Genomic DNA, 18701 nt, shown 5'->3' on the forward strand with positions numbered 1-18701 from the left:
CTCTGCTTTTCTGTCCTGCTTCCAAACCCACATTGTCCTCCCATCAGCAAATGTGCACATCTCACAAGTCTTCACAGGCGGGCCCATTTGTGCCACAGTTCACTCTAAACGTTTCTTGTAGCAGGGTGGGCTCAGGAGGTTTAAAACTCACTGGAAGGGATCCTGAATAAACGTTTCCAGAGAGTTAGCACCGCGCGCTAACAGCGTATGGATTCAATTTACACGTCGATGGTAGTTCTGGCATCACGAAGCATTGAGGGTGTAACCCGAATCCTCCCCAATGTCAGCACAACTGAAGGACTCTGATTTGAGTTTAATTGGGATGTAAGGAGTGATTGGCATCTGCAGGCGTCGCATACACCGCCCCAGGGGGCATCGACTCGCTTCCACGTTCAAAGTATTAAAAACAAAGGCTGCCGCCCTGTGTAGGCCAACCCTGACCCATGACATGGTTTAAGCACTCCATGCGCTTCATTTTAAAATAAAAAATATTTTATATGACAAGGAACACCTCTGACTCTGATACAATGTGGCGCGACGTGGCTCACGGCGATTGGCACGGGCTTCTTACAGTTCAAAGTACCAGCGTGTGAAACACTTAGAAAGGATCGGTCAGTAGTACATTATTGGCATTTCTTTCTTTCTTTCTTTCTTTCTTTCTTTCTTTCTTTCTTTCTTTCTTTCTTTCTTTCTTTCTTTCTTATTCAGATGATCTGTTATTGGTAATTACTTTGAAAAGGTAGCCATGAATTTTTAATGGTTATTCTTTCTTTCTTTCTTTCTTTCTTTCTTTCTTTCTTTCTTTCTTTCTTTCTTTCTTTCTTTCTTTCTTTCTTTCTTTCTTTCTTTCTGTTGGCCTGTTAGTAATTATTTTAAAAAGGTAGCCATGCATTTGCATGGTTATTCTTTCTTTCTTTCTTTCTTTCTTTCTTTCTTTCTTTCTTTCTTTCTTTCTTTCTTTCTTTCTTTCTTTCTTTCTTTCTTTCTTTCTTTCTTTCAGTTGGCCTTTTAGTAATTATTTTAAAAAGGTAGCCATGAATTTGCATGGTTATTCTTTCTTTCTTTCTTTCTTTCTTTCTTTCTTTCAGTTGGCCTGTTAGTAATTATTTTAAAAAGGTAGCCATGAATTTGCATGGTTATTCTTTCTTTCTTTCTTTCTTTCTTTCTTTCTTTCTTTCTTTCTTTCTTTCTTTCTTTCTTTCTTTCTTTCTTTCTTTCTTTCAGTTGGCCTTTTAGTAATTATTTTAAAAAGGTAGCCATGAATTTGCATGGTTATTCTTTCTTTCTTTCTTTCTTTCTTTCTTTCTTTCTTTCTTTCTTTCTTTCTTTCTTTCTTTCTTTCTTTCTTTCTTTCAGTTGGCCTGTTAGTAATTATTTTAAAAAGGTAGCCATGAATTTGCATGGTTATTCTTTCTTTCTTTCTTTCTTTCTTTCTTTCTTTCTTTCTTTCTTTCTTTCTTTCTTTCTTTCTTTCAGTTGGCCTGTTAGTAATTATTTTAAAAAGGTAGCCATGAATTTGCATGGTTATTCTTTCTTTCTTTCTTTCTTTCTTTCTTTCTTTCTTTCTTTCTTTCTTTCTTTCTTTCAGTTGGCCTTTTAGTAATTATTTTAAAAAGGTAGCCATGAATTTGCATGGTTATTCTTTCTTTCTTTCTTTCTTTCTTTCTTTCTTTCTTTCTTTCTTTCTTTCTTTCTTTCTTTCTTTCTTTCAGTTTGCCTTTTAGTAATTATTTTAAAAAGGTAGCCATGAATTTGCATGGTTATTCTTTCTTTCTTTCTTTCTTTCTTTCTTTCTTTCTTTCTTTCTTTCAGTTGGCCTGTTAGTAATTATTTTAAAAAGGTAGCCATGAATTTGCATGGTTATTCTTTCTTTCTTTCTTTCTTTCTTTCTTTCTTTCTTTCTTTCTTTCTTTCTTTCTTTCTTTCTTTCCCAATCTGCCAAATTAAATAAGCATAAAGAACATGCAATGCCTTCATAATTTTCCCCCCTTCCCCTTCCCCAGCCTTGCTCGAATGCACTTTGTTTTGTAAAACGGTCCACGTTCTTTCGTCCTCAGGCTGGTTATCGTCTTCTTATGCGTCCGTTCCTCCTGCTGACTTTCCTGCACGACGCACAGCAGGCCGTCTTGTAGTACGAGTAGATGCAAAGCCTGGCCTGGACCACCACGTTGCAGTTAAAGTACATATCTCGGCAGTTTTCATCTAAAATGAGGAAGAAAAGAGAAAAAAACAGAAATGAGACTGTTGTGGTGTGAAATTTTTGCATACAAGTTGATAAATATTTTGTATGTCTTTATTTGTAACTTAGACAAAGCAATGGAATATCAGTGTTACATTATAGATAATCCCACAGTCCAAAGACTTGCAGGTTAGGTGGATTGGAGATTCTAAATTGTCCCTAGTGTGTGCTTGGTGTATGTGTGTGTGTGTGTGCCCTGTGGTGGGATGGCACCCTGCCCGGGGTTTGTTCCTGCCTTGCTCCCTGTGTTGGCTGGGATTGGCTCCAGCAGACCCCAGTGACCTTGTGTGAGGATATAGCGGGTTGGAAAATGGATGGATGGATGGATTATTGATAATAACAGCAATGGTTTGATGGCTTAAGAATCCCTTTTAGGGTCATTTTACGACAGGGTTGGGGTTTGGCTATTTCTCTACTAAAGTCTCTCAGTCAACCCCCACAGGGAAGCCAGGGTGCCTGACTGCCAAGCTTTATCTGAACATATGGCTTTGAGGGCAGCTGTGAAGATGTTCTATCACCCCATTGGTCTGAAGTGTGGCTGTTTGGAATTGGCTTGTATCAGAAGCCTTTAAGTACCACGACGCCCTATTGGCTGTAGGGGTTGGACAGAAAATCTATAAATGTGCTTGCTTTACCTTCTCTCTCTCACCAACTGATGAAGGAGCATCTCACACACATGAACTGAAAAGGACAACACAATGAAGAGCACAGCTCGGCAGCCATATTGAGACAGGCATGTGGCCTGCCCTGAAGAAAGCTGACCACAAAGGAGGACTTAACTAGAGACATTTTGAATAACTAACAAGTCTGTGTGCCGCCTGAAACTACACATCAACATTTATCAAGTTGTATGGTTGCCAATATTTAAATGTACTTTGCATATTGTTATTAATTATGAATATTATCAATAATACATTGTTCAAATTGTATCTTAACTCCTGCTTGTCTTTTACTACACCTAATTGCCTGAGGTTATAAATTATAGAAGGGAAGGTGAGGAGATGTTATAAAGTACAACACCTTATAAACAGTGTAAGTCTGTGAGATTTGAGGCATTCTGACAAAGGCTACATATTAATAATACAAAAGGGGAAAGTAAAGTAAAATATTACTCTACCAAGACAAAACAGAGATATTGGACTCCCTTCTGAACCTAACAGGTTTCCCTCCCACAGACTCGAGTGTTAAAGGTTCCCCAAGTTTTTTTCTGCAGTTATTGAAGTTTTCTTGTCACGAATGCAATCTCTCGCCATCACAGCACCATGACAAGCTGCAGTGCTGTTTCTTTGCCGATTGATCGCACAGTCCTATTGTATACCATTGTCTGTCTGCGGAGAGAGTGTCGACCTCGTCATCGAGAGGTTAACTTACCCCAGCCGTGTCCTTCATGTCTCTGGTGAGTCTTCCTATGAAGTCAGTAGATGGATTGGGAGAGCATGGGGGGTCATGAAAGGGGTGTGTGGTGCTTCCATATACCTCTGTGAAAAAGGACGAAGGTCCAAGTCTTTGGGGTCCTGGTGCTCCCTATATGGTTGTGAGACATGGATGCTATCCAGTGAGCTGAGATGAAGACTGGACTCCTTCATGTGTGTCTCTTCAGAGGGTCCTTGGGCGCCGCTGCTTTGACTTTGTGTTGCTCATGGAGTCCCGATTGAGGCACATGACCTGCAGTGTGAGGGAGCGTCAGTTACGGCACTACGGCCATGTGGCGCGATTACCCGAGGGTGATCCTCAATGTTGAGGACCCGAGTGACTGGACCAGGACAAGGGGATGCCCACGTAACACCAGGCAGTGGCAGATAGACAGTGGATGGGACTGGACGACCTGCCTGCCTTGGAGGGTTGTCACCCATTGGCATCCTGAGCTGTTTCATTGTATGATGGGAGTGGCGACACGCTGTACCAGTGCATGCTCCCCAACCTGACCTGACCTGTTATTGTGGGCTTCCACATGTCCCCTGAAACAAACATTGAGAGTTGCTGCATTGTCAACGGGCCCACGTCTTTCTTGTAGCTCCACTTAATTGCAATCATTTGGTCTTTTTCAATGCACCCTGCTGCAGCTCCAGAAGTCCAGGAATATCGGTTCGGTTGTACAGTGCTGTGTGCATCAGTTTCACCCTCCATGTCAAGGTCTGATGACCAGTTCGCACCGTCCTCACCATCACTCCATTCACCAAATGCTTCTGTTTCAGTTTGTTCTAAAAGTGGCTTTACAGCTTCTCCTTTACATGCCATTGTGTTTTATTTTTTGGTTAAAGGCTCCACCCCTCTCATGAATATTGATGAGTTACATTGAGTGACAGCACGCATTGGACAAATTCATTTTTTTTTTTGACAGCATGACGTTATTTCATCTTCAGGATGGCATTAGGATATACTGTCCTGCGTGTTATTTGGGCTTATCCCTGTATTGGTTTTCCTGAGTAGTACTCGGGGTTAACCGTTTTTACATCGAATTCCGAACCTGAGTGACGCTCGTGGTTTACGTCGAGGAGGTTAAATGTGATGAAAATATTATTAAGGTTTTATATACAGACCCCCTTCAATTTTTCACTCGTTATATTGCAGCCATTTGCTAAAATCATTTAAATTAATTTTTTCCCTCATTAATGTACACACAGCACCCCATATTGACAGACAAAAAAAAGAATTTTTGAAATTGTTGCAGATTTATTAAAAAAGAAAAACTGAAATATCACATGGTCCTAAGTATTCAGACCCTTTGCTCAGTATTTAGTAGAAGCACCCTTTTGAGCTAATACAGCCAGGAGTCTTTATATATTCTTCCCTTATCAGAGATTTGTTCACCCCACTGAATTAAAGCTGAAAGTCTGCACTTCAACTGCATCTGAGTTGTTTCATTTCAAATTCATTGTGGTAATGTACAGAACCAAAATTAGAAAAAAGTTGTCTCTGTTCAAATATTTATTGACCTACAGTGGTGTGAAAAACTATTTGCCCCCTTCCTGATTTCTTATTCTTTTGCATGTTTGTCACACAAAATGTTTCTGATCATCAAACACATTTAACCATTAGTCAAATATAACACAAGTAAACACAAAATGCAGTTTGTAAATGGTGGTTTTTACTATTTAGGGAGAAAAAAAAATCCAAACCTACATGGCCCTGTGTGAAAAAGTAATTGCCCCCTGAACCTAATAACTGGTTGGGCCACCCTTAGCAGCAATAACTGCAATCAAGCGTTTGCGATAACTTGCAATGAGTCTTTTACAGCGCTCTGGAGGAATTTTGGCCCACTCATCTTTGCAAAATTGTTGTAATTCAGCTTTATTTGAGGGTTTTCTAGCATGAACCGCCTTTTTAAGGTCATGCCATAGCATCTCAATTGGATTCAGGTTAGGACTTTGACTAGGCCACTCCAAAGTCTTCATTTTGTTTTTCTTCAGCCATTCAGAGGTGGATTTGCTGGTGTGTTTTGGGTCATTGTCCTGTTGCAGCACCCAAGATCGCTTCAGCTTGAGTTGACGAACAGATGGCCGGACATTCTCCTTCAGGATTTTTTGGTAGACAGTAGAATTCATGGTTCCATCTATCACAGCAAGCCTTCCAGGTCCTGAAGCAGCAAAACAACCCCAGACCATCACACTACCACCACCATATTTTACTGTTGGTATGATGTTCTTTTTCTGAAATGCTGTGTTCCTTTTACGCCAGATGTTAACGGGACATTTGCCTTCCAAAAAGTTCAACTTTTGACTCATCAGTCCACAAGGTATTTTCCCAAAAGTCTTGGCAATCATTGAGATGTTTCTTAGCAAAATTGAGACGAGCCCTAATGTTCTTTTTGCTTAACAGTGGTTTGCGTCTTGGAAATCTGCCATGCAGGCCGTTTTTGCCCAGTCTCTTTCTTATGGTGGAGTCGTGAACACTGACCTTAATTGAGGCAAGTGAGGCCTGCAGTTCTTTAGATGTTGTCCTGGGGTCTTTTGTGACCTCTCGGATGAGTCGTCTCTGTGCTCTTGGGGTAATTTTGGTCGGCCGGCCACTCCTGGGAAGGTTCACCACTGTTCCATGTTTTTGCCATTTGTGGATAATGGCTCTCACTGTGGTTCGCTGGAGTCCCAAAGCTTTAGAAATGGCTTTATAACCTTTACCAGACTGATAGATCTCAATTACTTCTGTTGTCATTTGTTCCTGAATTTCTTTGGATCTTGGCATGATGTCTAGCTTTTGAGGTGCTTTTGGTCTACTTCTCTGTGTCAGGCAGCTCCTACTTAAGTGATTTCTTGATTGAAACAGGTGTGGCAGTAATCAGGCCTGGGGGTGGCTACGGAAATTGAACTCAGGTGTGATACACCACAGTTAGGTTATTTTTTAACAAGGGGGCAATTACTTTTTCACACAGGGCCATGTAGGTTTGGATTTTTTTTCTCCATGAATAATAAAAACCATCATTTACAAACTGCATTTTGTGTTTACTTGTGTTATATTTGACTAATGTGATGATCAGAAACATTTTGTGTGACAAACATGCAAAAGAATAAGAAATCAGGAAGGGGGCAAATAGTTTTTCACACCACTCTAACTGTATGTAATATTCGATCATTTTCCTTAATAAATAAATAACCAAGTATAATATTGTGGTCTCATTTGTTTAACTGGTTTCTCTTTGTCTACTTTGAGGACTTGAGTGAAAATCTGATGATGTTTGACGTCATATTTATGCAGAAATACAGAAAATTCTAAAGGGTTCACAAACTTTCAAGCACATCTGTATCTTTCCTGGTGTGTAAGAGGGCAGCACCCCTGGATAGCATCCAGGTCACATACAGAGCTGGAAAGCTCAACCCTGTAGGGGTCCGTGGCCTTCGCCAGGGGGGCGCCTGGATGTTTCCCGAGCCATGGACTGCAGCACTTTCGCCACACCAGGAAGTGTTGTCAGAAGATCATCAGGGAGCACCTGGAGCACATCCGGGTGTGCCATAAAAGGGGCCGCCTCACTCCATTCGGGGAACCGGAGTCGGGTGGAAAAGGATGGCGCTTGCGACGGGAGGAGTAGAGGGGGCAGTAGAAAAGGAAGTCTAAGGGACTGCGAGCTGTATTGGGCTGAGTATTGTGTTGTGTTGTGTGCCCAGGAATAAAACGTTTGTGCTTTTTGACATCTGGGGTCCGTGTCTGTCTGTTTCGAGGCTGATCTTCCACAACTTTCAATTACTATGGACTACAACTATTAGGCCTACTTTAAATTATAACTCTCAAGCAACCAGAAACTACACTTATCTGGCATCTACCAATCCCGGTGGTAGCCGGTTAACTGAGAGTCTACAGGAATAGGAAGCCGTTTCTACTTTTTCTTTCCATCATCGAACAAACTTTGCAGCACTTGTAGGCCTGTTGTCAGTGCAGGATTTACGTATAAGCCACACAAGCTATAGCTTAGGGCCCCCGCCTTCTTGGGGGCCCCCAAAACAAATTGTCCGAGTGAGCAATTGTCATATATACTTAAATATACTACAGCATTATTTGTCCCAATCAGGCCCGGCCATAGGCATAGGCGAAGTAGGTGACCGCCTAGGGCCCCGGATCGACTCCTTGGTCTAATTTTCACACATTTCACAGAGCTTCCAGGGGGGCTCCACCCCCCTCAGGGGGCCCCTGGACCCCCCTTTCGCCTAGGGCCCCATAAAACCTAAGACCGGGCCTGCCTGTTGTTATCCTTCAGGTTGGTGGGAGACTACAACACGGTATGCCTGCACAAATCAATTCATTCGTGTCAGCTCAACGTAGAGCTTGGCGTGCAAGTTTTGCTTTTTTGGAAGTTTTTGGGGTTTTTTTCCCCATAAATTTTCAATCCACAGTTGGTTGAGTCCATGGATGCGGAACGTACTGATACGAAAATCCGACTGTACGTCAGTTTCGAGATCGAATGACTCATGAAAAAAATGATGCACTCCATCCATCCATTCATTTTCCAACCCGCTGAATCCGAACACAGGGTCACAGGGGTCTGCTGGAGCCAATCCCAGCCAACACAGGGCACAAGGCAGGAACCAATCCCGGGCAGGGTGCCAACCCACTGCAGAATGATGCACTCTTCTGCTGACAATTAATTAACTCTTTGAGGGGTGAATATTTTTTGCAGGCAACTCCATTTTCTGAAAAGCACACAAAGCAAAGGTTTTGCATGTAAATCAGCGTAAAATGTCTGCTGCTGTCGGCTCCTGTTCAGCGTCTCTGGTGGTTGTGTAGGGGCAGCATGATGGCTGGCAGGATAGTGTGGCGGGCCGGCTGCCTGGCCTGTCTTCACATGGTAGTGCTACACAATCTGTTTTGTACCTCTTGCCACTGTAAGTGGCGGTCCTCCCAGGCGAACGTTGCTGTTGGCTCATCGGCTACACAAGCGTGTTCAGCACCACGATCAGCAAGGGACCGATCAGCTGAAGCCAGTTACCTCACTTTTGTTTTCAATCTCCATCTTCAGATCACTTGCATCAAAATTGGACTCTTGCAAGTCAGAGTCCAATTTGGCGATAATACGCAAAACGTCGTCCACTGACTTATTTGCTTTGTGCATTCGCTTTGGTCTCTCGTTAGAAGTCAATGCCATTTTAGAGGTTGTTTGCTCTTTGCTACTCACGCATGCACAAGGGAATCGAGGTCAAATCAACGAGGCCTTCTAGCAAAGAGAGTTGAACTAAAACATAATGGCGAGTTTTGTCGTTGTTTACGGCGGATTACCGTCCTGTGCCCCTGAATTTCAACAAAAGTCAACATCAGCCCTGAAAGAGTTAACCCCTGTGCTAGACTGTGGGCAGCATTACCTATTTCCTCCATGCACTGCTGGAGGTTGCAGTCCTCTCTGTCTTCCGGCATGAAGAACGGATCACAACTCGTACTCTGCATCATGTCGTCTGCAAGGCAACGCACTTCACGCACTCGGTAGCCTCCATCGCAGGACTTGGAACACTAAAGAAGGAACAAAAAAGGGTGGCATTACAGATAAACCAGCATGAACAACATTGATTTGGTCATAATAGAAAGTCCAAGGTCATGGTCATTGAACGTTTGTTGTCTTTAACAGGACGGTACTCTCCAGGCACCGCTGCACACCTGTGATAAACACCATCAGAGTATCAAACATGGCGTGTTTAAAGAGAAGTCTTTCTTATTCACTTTTATAAAAAACATCCATGAAACTCGGCGCTCGATGTCCACCCGACTAGAGCTGCCTCTAATGTGCTTTTTCATATAGAACAAGGGTACTCAATTACAGTCCTGGAGGTCCGCAGGAGCTGAAGCTTTTCATTCTAACCAGTTTTGTAATTGGAAGCCAGGCCTAGCAGATGATAAAACTTGATATTAAATTATGTTTAATTTAATGGCTTTCAAGTGCTTTAATCATCCCAAGACAAATCTTTACCACACTGTAAATTTTTTCATTTTCTGAGAACGTTATCTTTATGTCATCAAGAACACGGGGACACAGTTGGAAACTTGTTAAGGGTAAATTTCGCACAAACATTAAGAAGTTTTTCTTTACACAAAGAACGAAAGACACTTGGAATAAGTGACCAAGTAGTGTGGCAGACAGTAAGACTTTAGAGACTTTTAAAACTCGACTTGTGGATAGGACTGGCGAGCTTTGTTGGGCTGAATGGCCTGTTCTCGTCTAAAGTGTTCTAATGTTTTGTGGTCTGGGACAGATTTGTACCTCATGGTCCTTCCCTTTCTCTCGCTCATTTCAAAACATTGAATTAACACACATAAGTCGTGACACACGTGCACAGGATTAAATGGAAGCTGTTGGGAGCTAAAACTCCTAAGAATTAAAGAATTCCAAAGTACATAGTCACAATTCAGAATCTGATAGCATTAGAAGTATCACTCGGCACTGCCTTATTCTGTTGTTCATCGTTTGTCTTCCTGCTGCTTGCCTCTCAGTCTCCCTCTGACTCGTCATTTGCCATCAACATCGGGATTCTTTCATTGGCTTGCTGTACTGCTAAGGGTCAAAGCATTTCTTTTATTATCTCTTACTCCTGTAAACTCATAAATACCTATATAATAATTAATATGATATAAATGCAAAGGTAATTAACACATAGAGATACAAAGAAATCTTGAAAAAAGTGTGTTTTATTTACAAACATAGGACTTAAAATGTGCAGGAAAAAAATAATTACACTTAACCGCATTCAGGGTTGTTAGCGACCCTATACATTATCATCGAACAAATGATCATAATAAAATAATTAGATACTAGTTTGGCATATATTTGGTAGTACAGTGCATCCGGAAAGTATTCACAGCGCATCACTTTTTCCAAATTTTGTTATGTTACAGCCTTATTCCAAAATGGATTAAATTCATTTTTTTCCTCAGAATTCTACACACAACACCCCATAATGACAACGTGAAAAAAGTTTACTTGAGGTTTTTGCAAATTTATTAAAAATAAAAAAACTGAGAAATCCCATGTACATAAGTATTAACAGCCTTTGCTCAATACTTTGTCGACGCACCTTTGGCAGCAATTCCAGCCTCAAGTCTTTTTGAATATGATGCCACAAGCTTGGCACACCTATCCTTGGCCAGTTTCGCCCATTCCTCTTTGCAGCACCTCTCAAGCTCCATCAGGTTGGATGGGAAGCGTCGGTGCTCAGCCATTTTAAGATCTCTCCAGAGATGTTCAATCGGATTCAAGTCTGGGCTCTGGCTGGGCCACTCAAGGACATTCACAGAGTTGTCCTGAAGCCACTCCTTTGATATCTTGGCTGTGTGCTTAGGGTCGTTGTCCTGCTGAAAGATGAACCGTCGCCCCAGTCTGAGGTCAAGAGCGCTCTGGAGCAGGTTTTCATCCAGGATGTCTCTGTACATTGCTGCAGTCATCTTTCCCTTTATCCTGACTAGTCTTCCAGTCCCTGCCGCTGAAAAACATCCCCACAGCATGATGCTGCCACCACCATGCTTCACTGTAGGAATGGTATTGACCTGGTGATAAGCGGTGTCTGGTTTCCTCCAAATATGACGCCTGGCATTCACACCAAAGAGTTAGATCTTTGTCTCATCAGACCAGAGAACTTTCTTTCTCATGGTCTGAGAGTCCTTCAGGTGCCTTTTGGCAAACTCCAGGTGGGCTGCCATGTGCCTTTTATTAAGGAGTGATTTCCATCTGGCCACTCTACCATACAGGCCTGATTGGTGGATTGCCTCAGAGATGGTTGTCCTTCTGGAAGGTTCTCCTCTCTCCACAGAGGACCTCTGGAGCTCTGACAGAGTGACCATCGGGTTCTTGGTCACCTCCCTGACTAAGGCCCTTCTCCCCAGATCGCTCAGTTTAGATGGCCGGCCAGCTCTAGGAAGAGTACTGGTGGTTTCGAACTTCTTCTACTTACGGATGATGGAGGCCAATGTGCTCATTGGGACCTTCAAAGCAGCAGAAATTTTTCTGTAACCTTCCCCAGATTTGTGCCTTGAGACAATCCTGTCTCGGAGGTCTACAGACAATTCCTTTGACTTCATGCTTGGTTTGTGCTCTGACATGAACTGTCAACTGTGGGACCTTCTATAGACAGGTGTGTGCCTTTCCAAATCAGGTCCAGTCAACTGAATTTACCACAGGTGGACTCCAATGAAGCTGCAGAAACATCTCAAGATGATCAGGGGAAACAGGATGCACCTGAGCTCAATTTTGAGCTTCATGGCAAAGGCTGTGAATACTTATGTACATGTGCTTTCTCAATTTTTTTATTTTTAATAAATTTGCAAAAACTTCAAGTAAACTTTTTTCACGTTGTCATTATGGGGTGTTGTGTGTAGAATTCTGAGGAAAAAAATTAATTTAATCCATTTTGGAATAAGGCTGTAACATAACAAAATGTGGACAAAGTGATGTGCTGTGAATACTTTCTGGATGCACTGTAGATATTTTGCAGCATACTTGGGGAACTGCGTCCACAATGTACCATAAGACCCTGTGAGAGCTGTAAACATGATGTCATGGGTCTGAAGTATAAAAAAATATTTGACAGGTTAGGATAGCTGGTATCTCTAAATTGACCTGACTGAATGAATGTGTGTGTTGTCACGCACGCGTGCTTAGGGAGCTGCGGAAAGACTCAAACTGTTACGTGAAACCGCAGGCCAGAATGGGAATGACGGACCACTAACCTCTCTCTGTTTTCGGCAGAAAGAAAGAAACACCACTGCCATGAAGTCGCCTCCAGTACCTAACCATGCAATATCACTTCCGCATTCCCTCTGTCGACCCCTGATGACGTCAGCATCCCAGCATCCATCTTGGTACCTTCCCAGCAGCCTTCACTTTCATTTCCGGTCCCACTCCATAAAGATTCCCCCAGTTCGCCATCTTGCTGTCTGATATATATTGGTATGAACAATATTTTTGACCTGAACCTATTTTTACAGTATACGGGGCCGGAAAACCCCAACCCTTTATGCCTGTGTTGTCTTCTTTTTACAGTGTATGTGTGTGCATCACTTTGTCTTCTAGTAGACTGATATCCTATTCATGGAAGGACGCTGTCATAATAGGTTCTGGCTCTCTGCATCCCTATATTAGAAACTGAAGGTCCTGGAAACAAACAGCTGTCTGAACGAACTGATGGCCAGTTCCTTAAAAAGATAGTGCTAGTCGAAGCCCATATGGAGCCCTAGGCTGGGTTGGGGTTCCCCTTGGTGTCTGTAGATCCACAGTGTGTACCACTTGAGTTTCTGAGTTACATAAACAGTGACCTTCAGTGTCCATACATGCATGTACCCCTTAACTGTCATAAAGGCCGCCCCTTGGGTGATGGCACCCTAGACAGCCACCTAAGTCACCTAATAGGTTGACCGCCGCTGTAAATCTCTTTATTTTGCATGTTCACTCATTAATTACAAGAGTCTTACCGCACTCCATTCCGTGGTAAACCATTTTGCTCCACAATTCTTCAGGTGGCATGGCTGCTCAGTAGGTGGTTTCTCAAGGTGACTACATTCAGAAGGCTTAGTCACTTCAAAGCTGTTGTTGGACTGAATTAGACAGACCACACTTCTGCTTTTGGTGCCATCACCGCATTCTGTAGAGCACTATGGAAGGATAACAGAAAGTAGTTTAGTTGGTGTTGTGAAGGTCCATCAATATTTGAGTCCTGTCTGAAAGTAACATCAAAGCTTTCACTTTAGTTTAATCTCAATGTCCAAGCTGCTTCTTTTGATTGGAGCACACTAGATGAGAACAGGCCATTCAGGCCAACAAAGCTCACCAGTCCTCTCCACTTAATTCTTCTAAAAAAACAGTAAGTCGAGTTTTGAAAGTCCATACAGTCCACTACACTACATGGTCACTTATTCCAAGTGTTTGTGGTTCTCTATGTGAAAAATGTCCTAATGTTTGTATGAAGTTTCCAACTGTGTCCCTATGTTCTTGATGAACTCATTTTAAAGTCACCGTCTCCATCCACTCGACTAATTCCCTTCATCATTTTAAACACCTCAGTCACATTCTCCTCTTAATCTTCTTTTGCTTCAACTGTAAAGGCTCAGCTCTTTTAATTTTTCCTCATAATTCAACCCCTGTAGCCCCTCAATCAGCCTAGTCGCTCTTCTCTGGACCTTTTCTAGTACTGCTATGTCCTTTTTGTAACCTGGAGACTAAAACTGCGCCCAGGACTCCAGATGAGGCCTCACCAGTGTGTTATAAAGACCTGAGCAGAACCTCCTGTGACTTGTACTCCACACATCAAGGCGCTATATAACCTGACATTCTGTTAGCCCTCTTAATGGCTTCTGAACACTGTCTGGCAGTTCATAGTGACGAGTCCACCACGACTCCTAAATCCTTCTCATAAGGTGGACTCTCGATTTTCCGACTTTCCATTGTGTATTCAAACCTAACATTTTTACTTCCTATGTGTAATTCTTTACATTTACTGACATTAAATTTCATCTGCTACAAATCTGTCCAAGCCTGTATGCTATACAAGTCCCTCTGTGAAGACTCAACAGATCCCAAATTATCTGCTAATCCACCTATCTTGGAATCATCTACAGACTTAACCAGCTTGTTACTTATATTCCTATCTAAATCATTTAAATATATTAAAAATAACAATGGCCTCTGCACTGCCCCTCCACTTTTATCATCAGAAAATCTAATACTATAATAATAATGATTGATTGTTCTTCTCTGGACTTTTTCTAACACTGCTAGGTCCTTTAGGGAGACCACAATCATCAAAAAGTACCTGGATGAGATGTTGGGGCAGCTTAGCTATTAGCTAAACAAACAGCCTTGATGGACTGAATGGCCTCCTTTTGTTTGTCAAATTTTAGATGTTCTTATGGATACCAAAACTGTACCCAGTACTCCAGATGAGGCCTCACCAGTGTGTTATAAAACGTGAGCAGAACCTCCTTGGACTTTTACTGCAGACATCAAGGCGCTATATAACCTGACATTCTGTCAGCCTTCTTAATGGTTCTGTCTGGCAGGTTGATAGCTTAGAGTCCACCACGACTCCTAAATCCTTCTCATAAGGTGGATTCTCGATTTTACGACCACCCATTGTGTATTCAAACCTCACATTTTTACTCCCTATGTGTAATACTTTACATTTACTGACATTAAATTTCATCTGCCACAAATCTGCCCAAGCCTGTCTGCTATCCAAGTCCTTCTGTGATGATATAACAAATTCCAAAATATCTGCTAATCCACCTATCTTGGTATCATCTATAGACTTATCCAGCTTGTTATTTACAGTGCATCCGGAAAGTATTCACAGCGCATCACTTTTTCCACATTTTGTTACAGCCTTATTCCAAAATGGATTCAATTCATTTTTTTCCTCAGAATTCTACACACAACACCCCATAATGACAACACGAAAAAAGTTTACTTGAGGTTTTTGCAAATTTATCCTCTTTAATAAAATCCCTGTGTGCGTCCAGGTGTCCGTGTGTGTGTGCCTTCTGGTGAAGTGCGCATGCGCGGGGCACGGTGCGACGTGCGATATTACTGTCAGAGAAAGTTACAGGCGTTTTACAGAAATACAAACCAGTATTACTGCGAGAGGAAATTAAAGGTACACAATACAGTGACGCATATTACAGCCACATACAAGCCAGTATTACTGTCAGAGGAGATTAAAGGCATATTACCGACGCGCACGCCTGTATTACCGCCAGAGAAAATTAAAGGTATATTATGGACGTACAAGCCAGCGGACGTACAAGCCAGTATTACTGTCACAGAAAATTAAAGACACACAATACACGGCGGCAGCCCACGAAGAACGGTCAGCTCAGCAAGTAAACATCAACAAAAGAAAGGCTGAAAGAAAGAAAAATACGACCAACAAAAAGAATGAGGTCAAAGTCCCTTGCCATTTAATATAGACTGTTCCTACTAATGTTTATGCACTACTGTTCTAGCGCCCGTTATTGTAACGGGCTAAATGACTAGTATAAAATAAAAAAACTGAGAAATCCCATGTCCATAACTATTCACAGCCTTTGCTCAATACTTTGTCGATGCCCCTTTGGCAGCAATTCCAGCCTCAAGTCTTGTTGAATATGATGCCACAAGCTTGGCACACCTATCCTTGGCCAGTTTCGCCCATTCCTCTTTGCAGCACCTCTCAAGCTCCATCAGGTTGGATGGGAAGCGTCGGTGCACAGCCATTTTAAGATCTCTCCAGAGATGTTCAATTGGATTCAAGTCTGGGCTCTGGCTGGGCCACTCAAGGACATTCACAGAGCTGTCCTGAAGCCACTCCTTTGATATCTTGGCTGTGTGCTTAGGGTCGTTGTCCTGCTGAAAGATGAACCGTCGCCCCAGTCTGAGGTCAAGAGCGCTCTGGAGCAGGTTTTCATCCAGGATGTCTCTGTACATTGCTGCAGTCATCTTTCCCTTTATCCTGACTAGTCTCCCAGTTCCCCACAGCATGATGCTGCCAACACCATGCTTCACTGTAGGGATGGTGTCAGGTTTCCTCCAAACGTGACACCTGGCATTCACACCAAAGAGTTCAATCTTTGTCTCATCAGACCAGAGAATTTTCTTTCTCATGGTCTGAGAGTCCTTCAGGTGCCTTTTGGCAAACTCCAGGCGGGCTGCCATGTGCCTTTTACTAAGGAGTGGCTTCCGTCTGGCCACTCTACCATACAGGCCTGATTGGTGGATTGCTGCAGAGATGGTTATCCTTCTGGAAGGTTCTCCTCTCTCCAAAGAGGACCTCTGGAGCTCTGACAGAGTGACCATCGGGTTCTTGGTCACCTCCCTGACTAAGGCCCCTCTCCCCCGATCGCTCAGTTTAGATGGCCGGCCAGCTCTAGGAAGAGTCCTGGTGGTTTCGAACTTCTTCCACTTACGGATGATGGAGGCCACTGTGCTCATTAGGACCTTCAAAGCAGCAGAAATTTTTCTGTAACCTTCCCCAGATTTGTGCCTGGAGACAATCCTGTCTCGGAGGTCTACACACAATTCCTTTGACTTCATGCTTGGTTTGTGCTCTGACATGAACTGTCAACTGTGGGACCTTATATAGACAGGTGTGTGCCTTTCCAAATCATGTCCAGTCAACTGAATTTACCACAGGTGGACTCCAATGAAGCTGCAGAAACATCTCAAGGATGATCAGGGGAAACAGGATGCACCTGAGCTCAATTCTGAGCTTCATGGCAAAGGCTGTGAATACTTATGTACATGTGCTTTCTCAATTTGTTTATTTTTAATTAATTTTCAAAAATCTCAAGTAAACGTTTTTCATGTTGTCATTATGGGGTGCTGTGTGTAGAATTCTGAGGAAAAAAATAAATTTAATCCATTTTGGAATAAGGCTGTAACATAACAAAATGTGGAAAAAGTGATGCGCTGTGAATACTTTCTGGATGCACTGTAGATTCCTTTCCAAATCATTTACAGTATATACAGGTTTAATCCTGTTATAACAAATAGTGAAGTAATGAAATTTTCAGAATAACAAATCATTTTTGTGGGCCCGGACAAATGATCATGGAACATCATGTTAAATAAATCTCATTTTAACGAAATGTAAATCTCAGTATAACAAATGTATTTTCAACCAAAAATGGCCCACCAAAGATAATAATGCGTTGCAAAAAATACGTAATGCCACTCCTACGCTTTCAATGTTGCAAAATTTCCAGTCTCGGGTAGACTTGGCGAGCGCGTAGGCGTGACATCACACAAATAACCGAATTCTGAGTCCACACTCCACCGAGCGTCCTCATAGGTAGTTGTCGCGTGCAGATACCGTACTGTTCGAGTTTCATGGCGCTTCACAAAGACTTCTTTGAGATGAACAAAAACAAGTGAGAAATGGCGACAGTTTACACTGAAAGAAAAATTAACAATCCTGGAAAAGTTGATTCCGAAATGAAGAAAAATGACGTGGAGAAAGTATTTTTGGAGTCGCACCTTCATCTAACGTTTCGTTTGGGCATGGGAAAGGCGCTATATAAATAAAATGTATTATTATTATTATTTTTATCCTGTATCTCTCTATTATAAAAAAAAATCTTGGAAGGCTTGGAAGGAGACGAGACGTGATTTTCTCGGAGACACTTTAACGTCCCTTGAGACAAAAGGACAGCAGCTGCACAGGCTTTTAAATGATTGACAAGCAGAACACAAATACCATGAGGATTGAATGAGATCATTGATGTTAGGTAGAATGCCCAGTGTAGGCTGGGTGGTCTCGTGGCCTCAGAACCCCTGCAGATATTGTCCATCCATCTATTATCCAACCCGCTATATCCTAACGACAGGGTCACGGGGGTCTGCTGGAGTCAATCCCAGACAACACAGGGCGCAAGGCAGGAAATAAACCCCGGGCAGGATGCCAGCCCACCGCAGGGCACACACATACACACACCCACGACAATTTAGGACCACCAATGCACCTAACCTGCATGTCTTTGGACTGTGGGAGGAAACCCACCCAGACACGGTGAGAACATGCAAACTCCATGCAGGGAGGACCTGGGAAGCGAACCCGGGTCTCCTAACTGTGAGGCAGCAGCGCTACCCACTGTGCCACCGTTGCATGACACCATCTGCAAACAATTTCTGATGCTTCTACTGGTCCACGAGTCAAAAAGGTTGAAAACCACTGCCATAAACCATATCAGGGAACCCATAGCAGGCTTCATCCGTGGAGAACATGCAGACTTCACGCAGGGAGGACACGGGAAGCGAACCCGGGTCTCCTAACTGCGAGGCAGCAGCGCTACCCACTGTGCCACCGTGCTGCCCCCTGCAGATATTGTTTTGTTATTTTCTGTCCTCCTGGCCATCTAACCACATTTTATTCTTTGTTCTTTAGTATTCCCTTATCTTATATTTTTCTTTCTTCATCTTATAAAGCACTCTGAGCTACACCCCTTATATGAAAATGGGCTATAGAAAGAAATGTCTTTTGTGTTAAAGCTCACTGGACACGTCTTTGGTTTTCCTCCATGACCTTTACAT

The 18701-nt window shown here is 42.7% G+C and overlaps 1 protein-coding gene across 1 annotated transcript in view; it reads right to left on the minus strand.

Annotated features, from left to right (window-relative positions):
• Positions 1-470: 470 nt before the first annotated feature.
• Positions 471-18701, minus strand: part of adamtsl7 (ADAMTS-like 7) — a 361338-nt gene continuing 343107 nt past the window's right edge. Inside the window, exons 10-12 of the mRNA XM_051929912.1 lie at positions 13115-13294; positions 9025-9169; positions 471-2202 (exon numbers count right to left, since the gene is read on the minus strand). Of these exons, the coding sequence (XP_051785872.1) occupies positions 2063-2202; positions 9025-9169; positions 13115-13294 (465 nt within the window). The 3' untranslated portion in view covers positions 471-2062. The remainder of the gene's footprint in view (positions 2203-9024; positions 9170-13114; positions 13295-18701) is intronic.

Source organism: Erpetoichthys calabaricus, chromosome 7 (assembly GCF_900747795.2).
Source record: "Erpetoichthys calabaricus chromosome 7, fErpCal1.3, whole genome shotgun sequence".
In the NCBI taxonomy this organism is placed as follows: domain Eukaryota; kingdom Metazoa; phylum Chordata; class Cladistia; order Polypteriformes; family Polypteridae; genus Erpetoichthys; species Erpetoichthys calabaricus.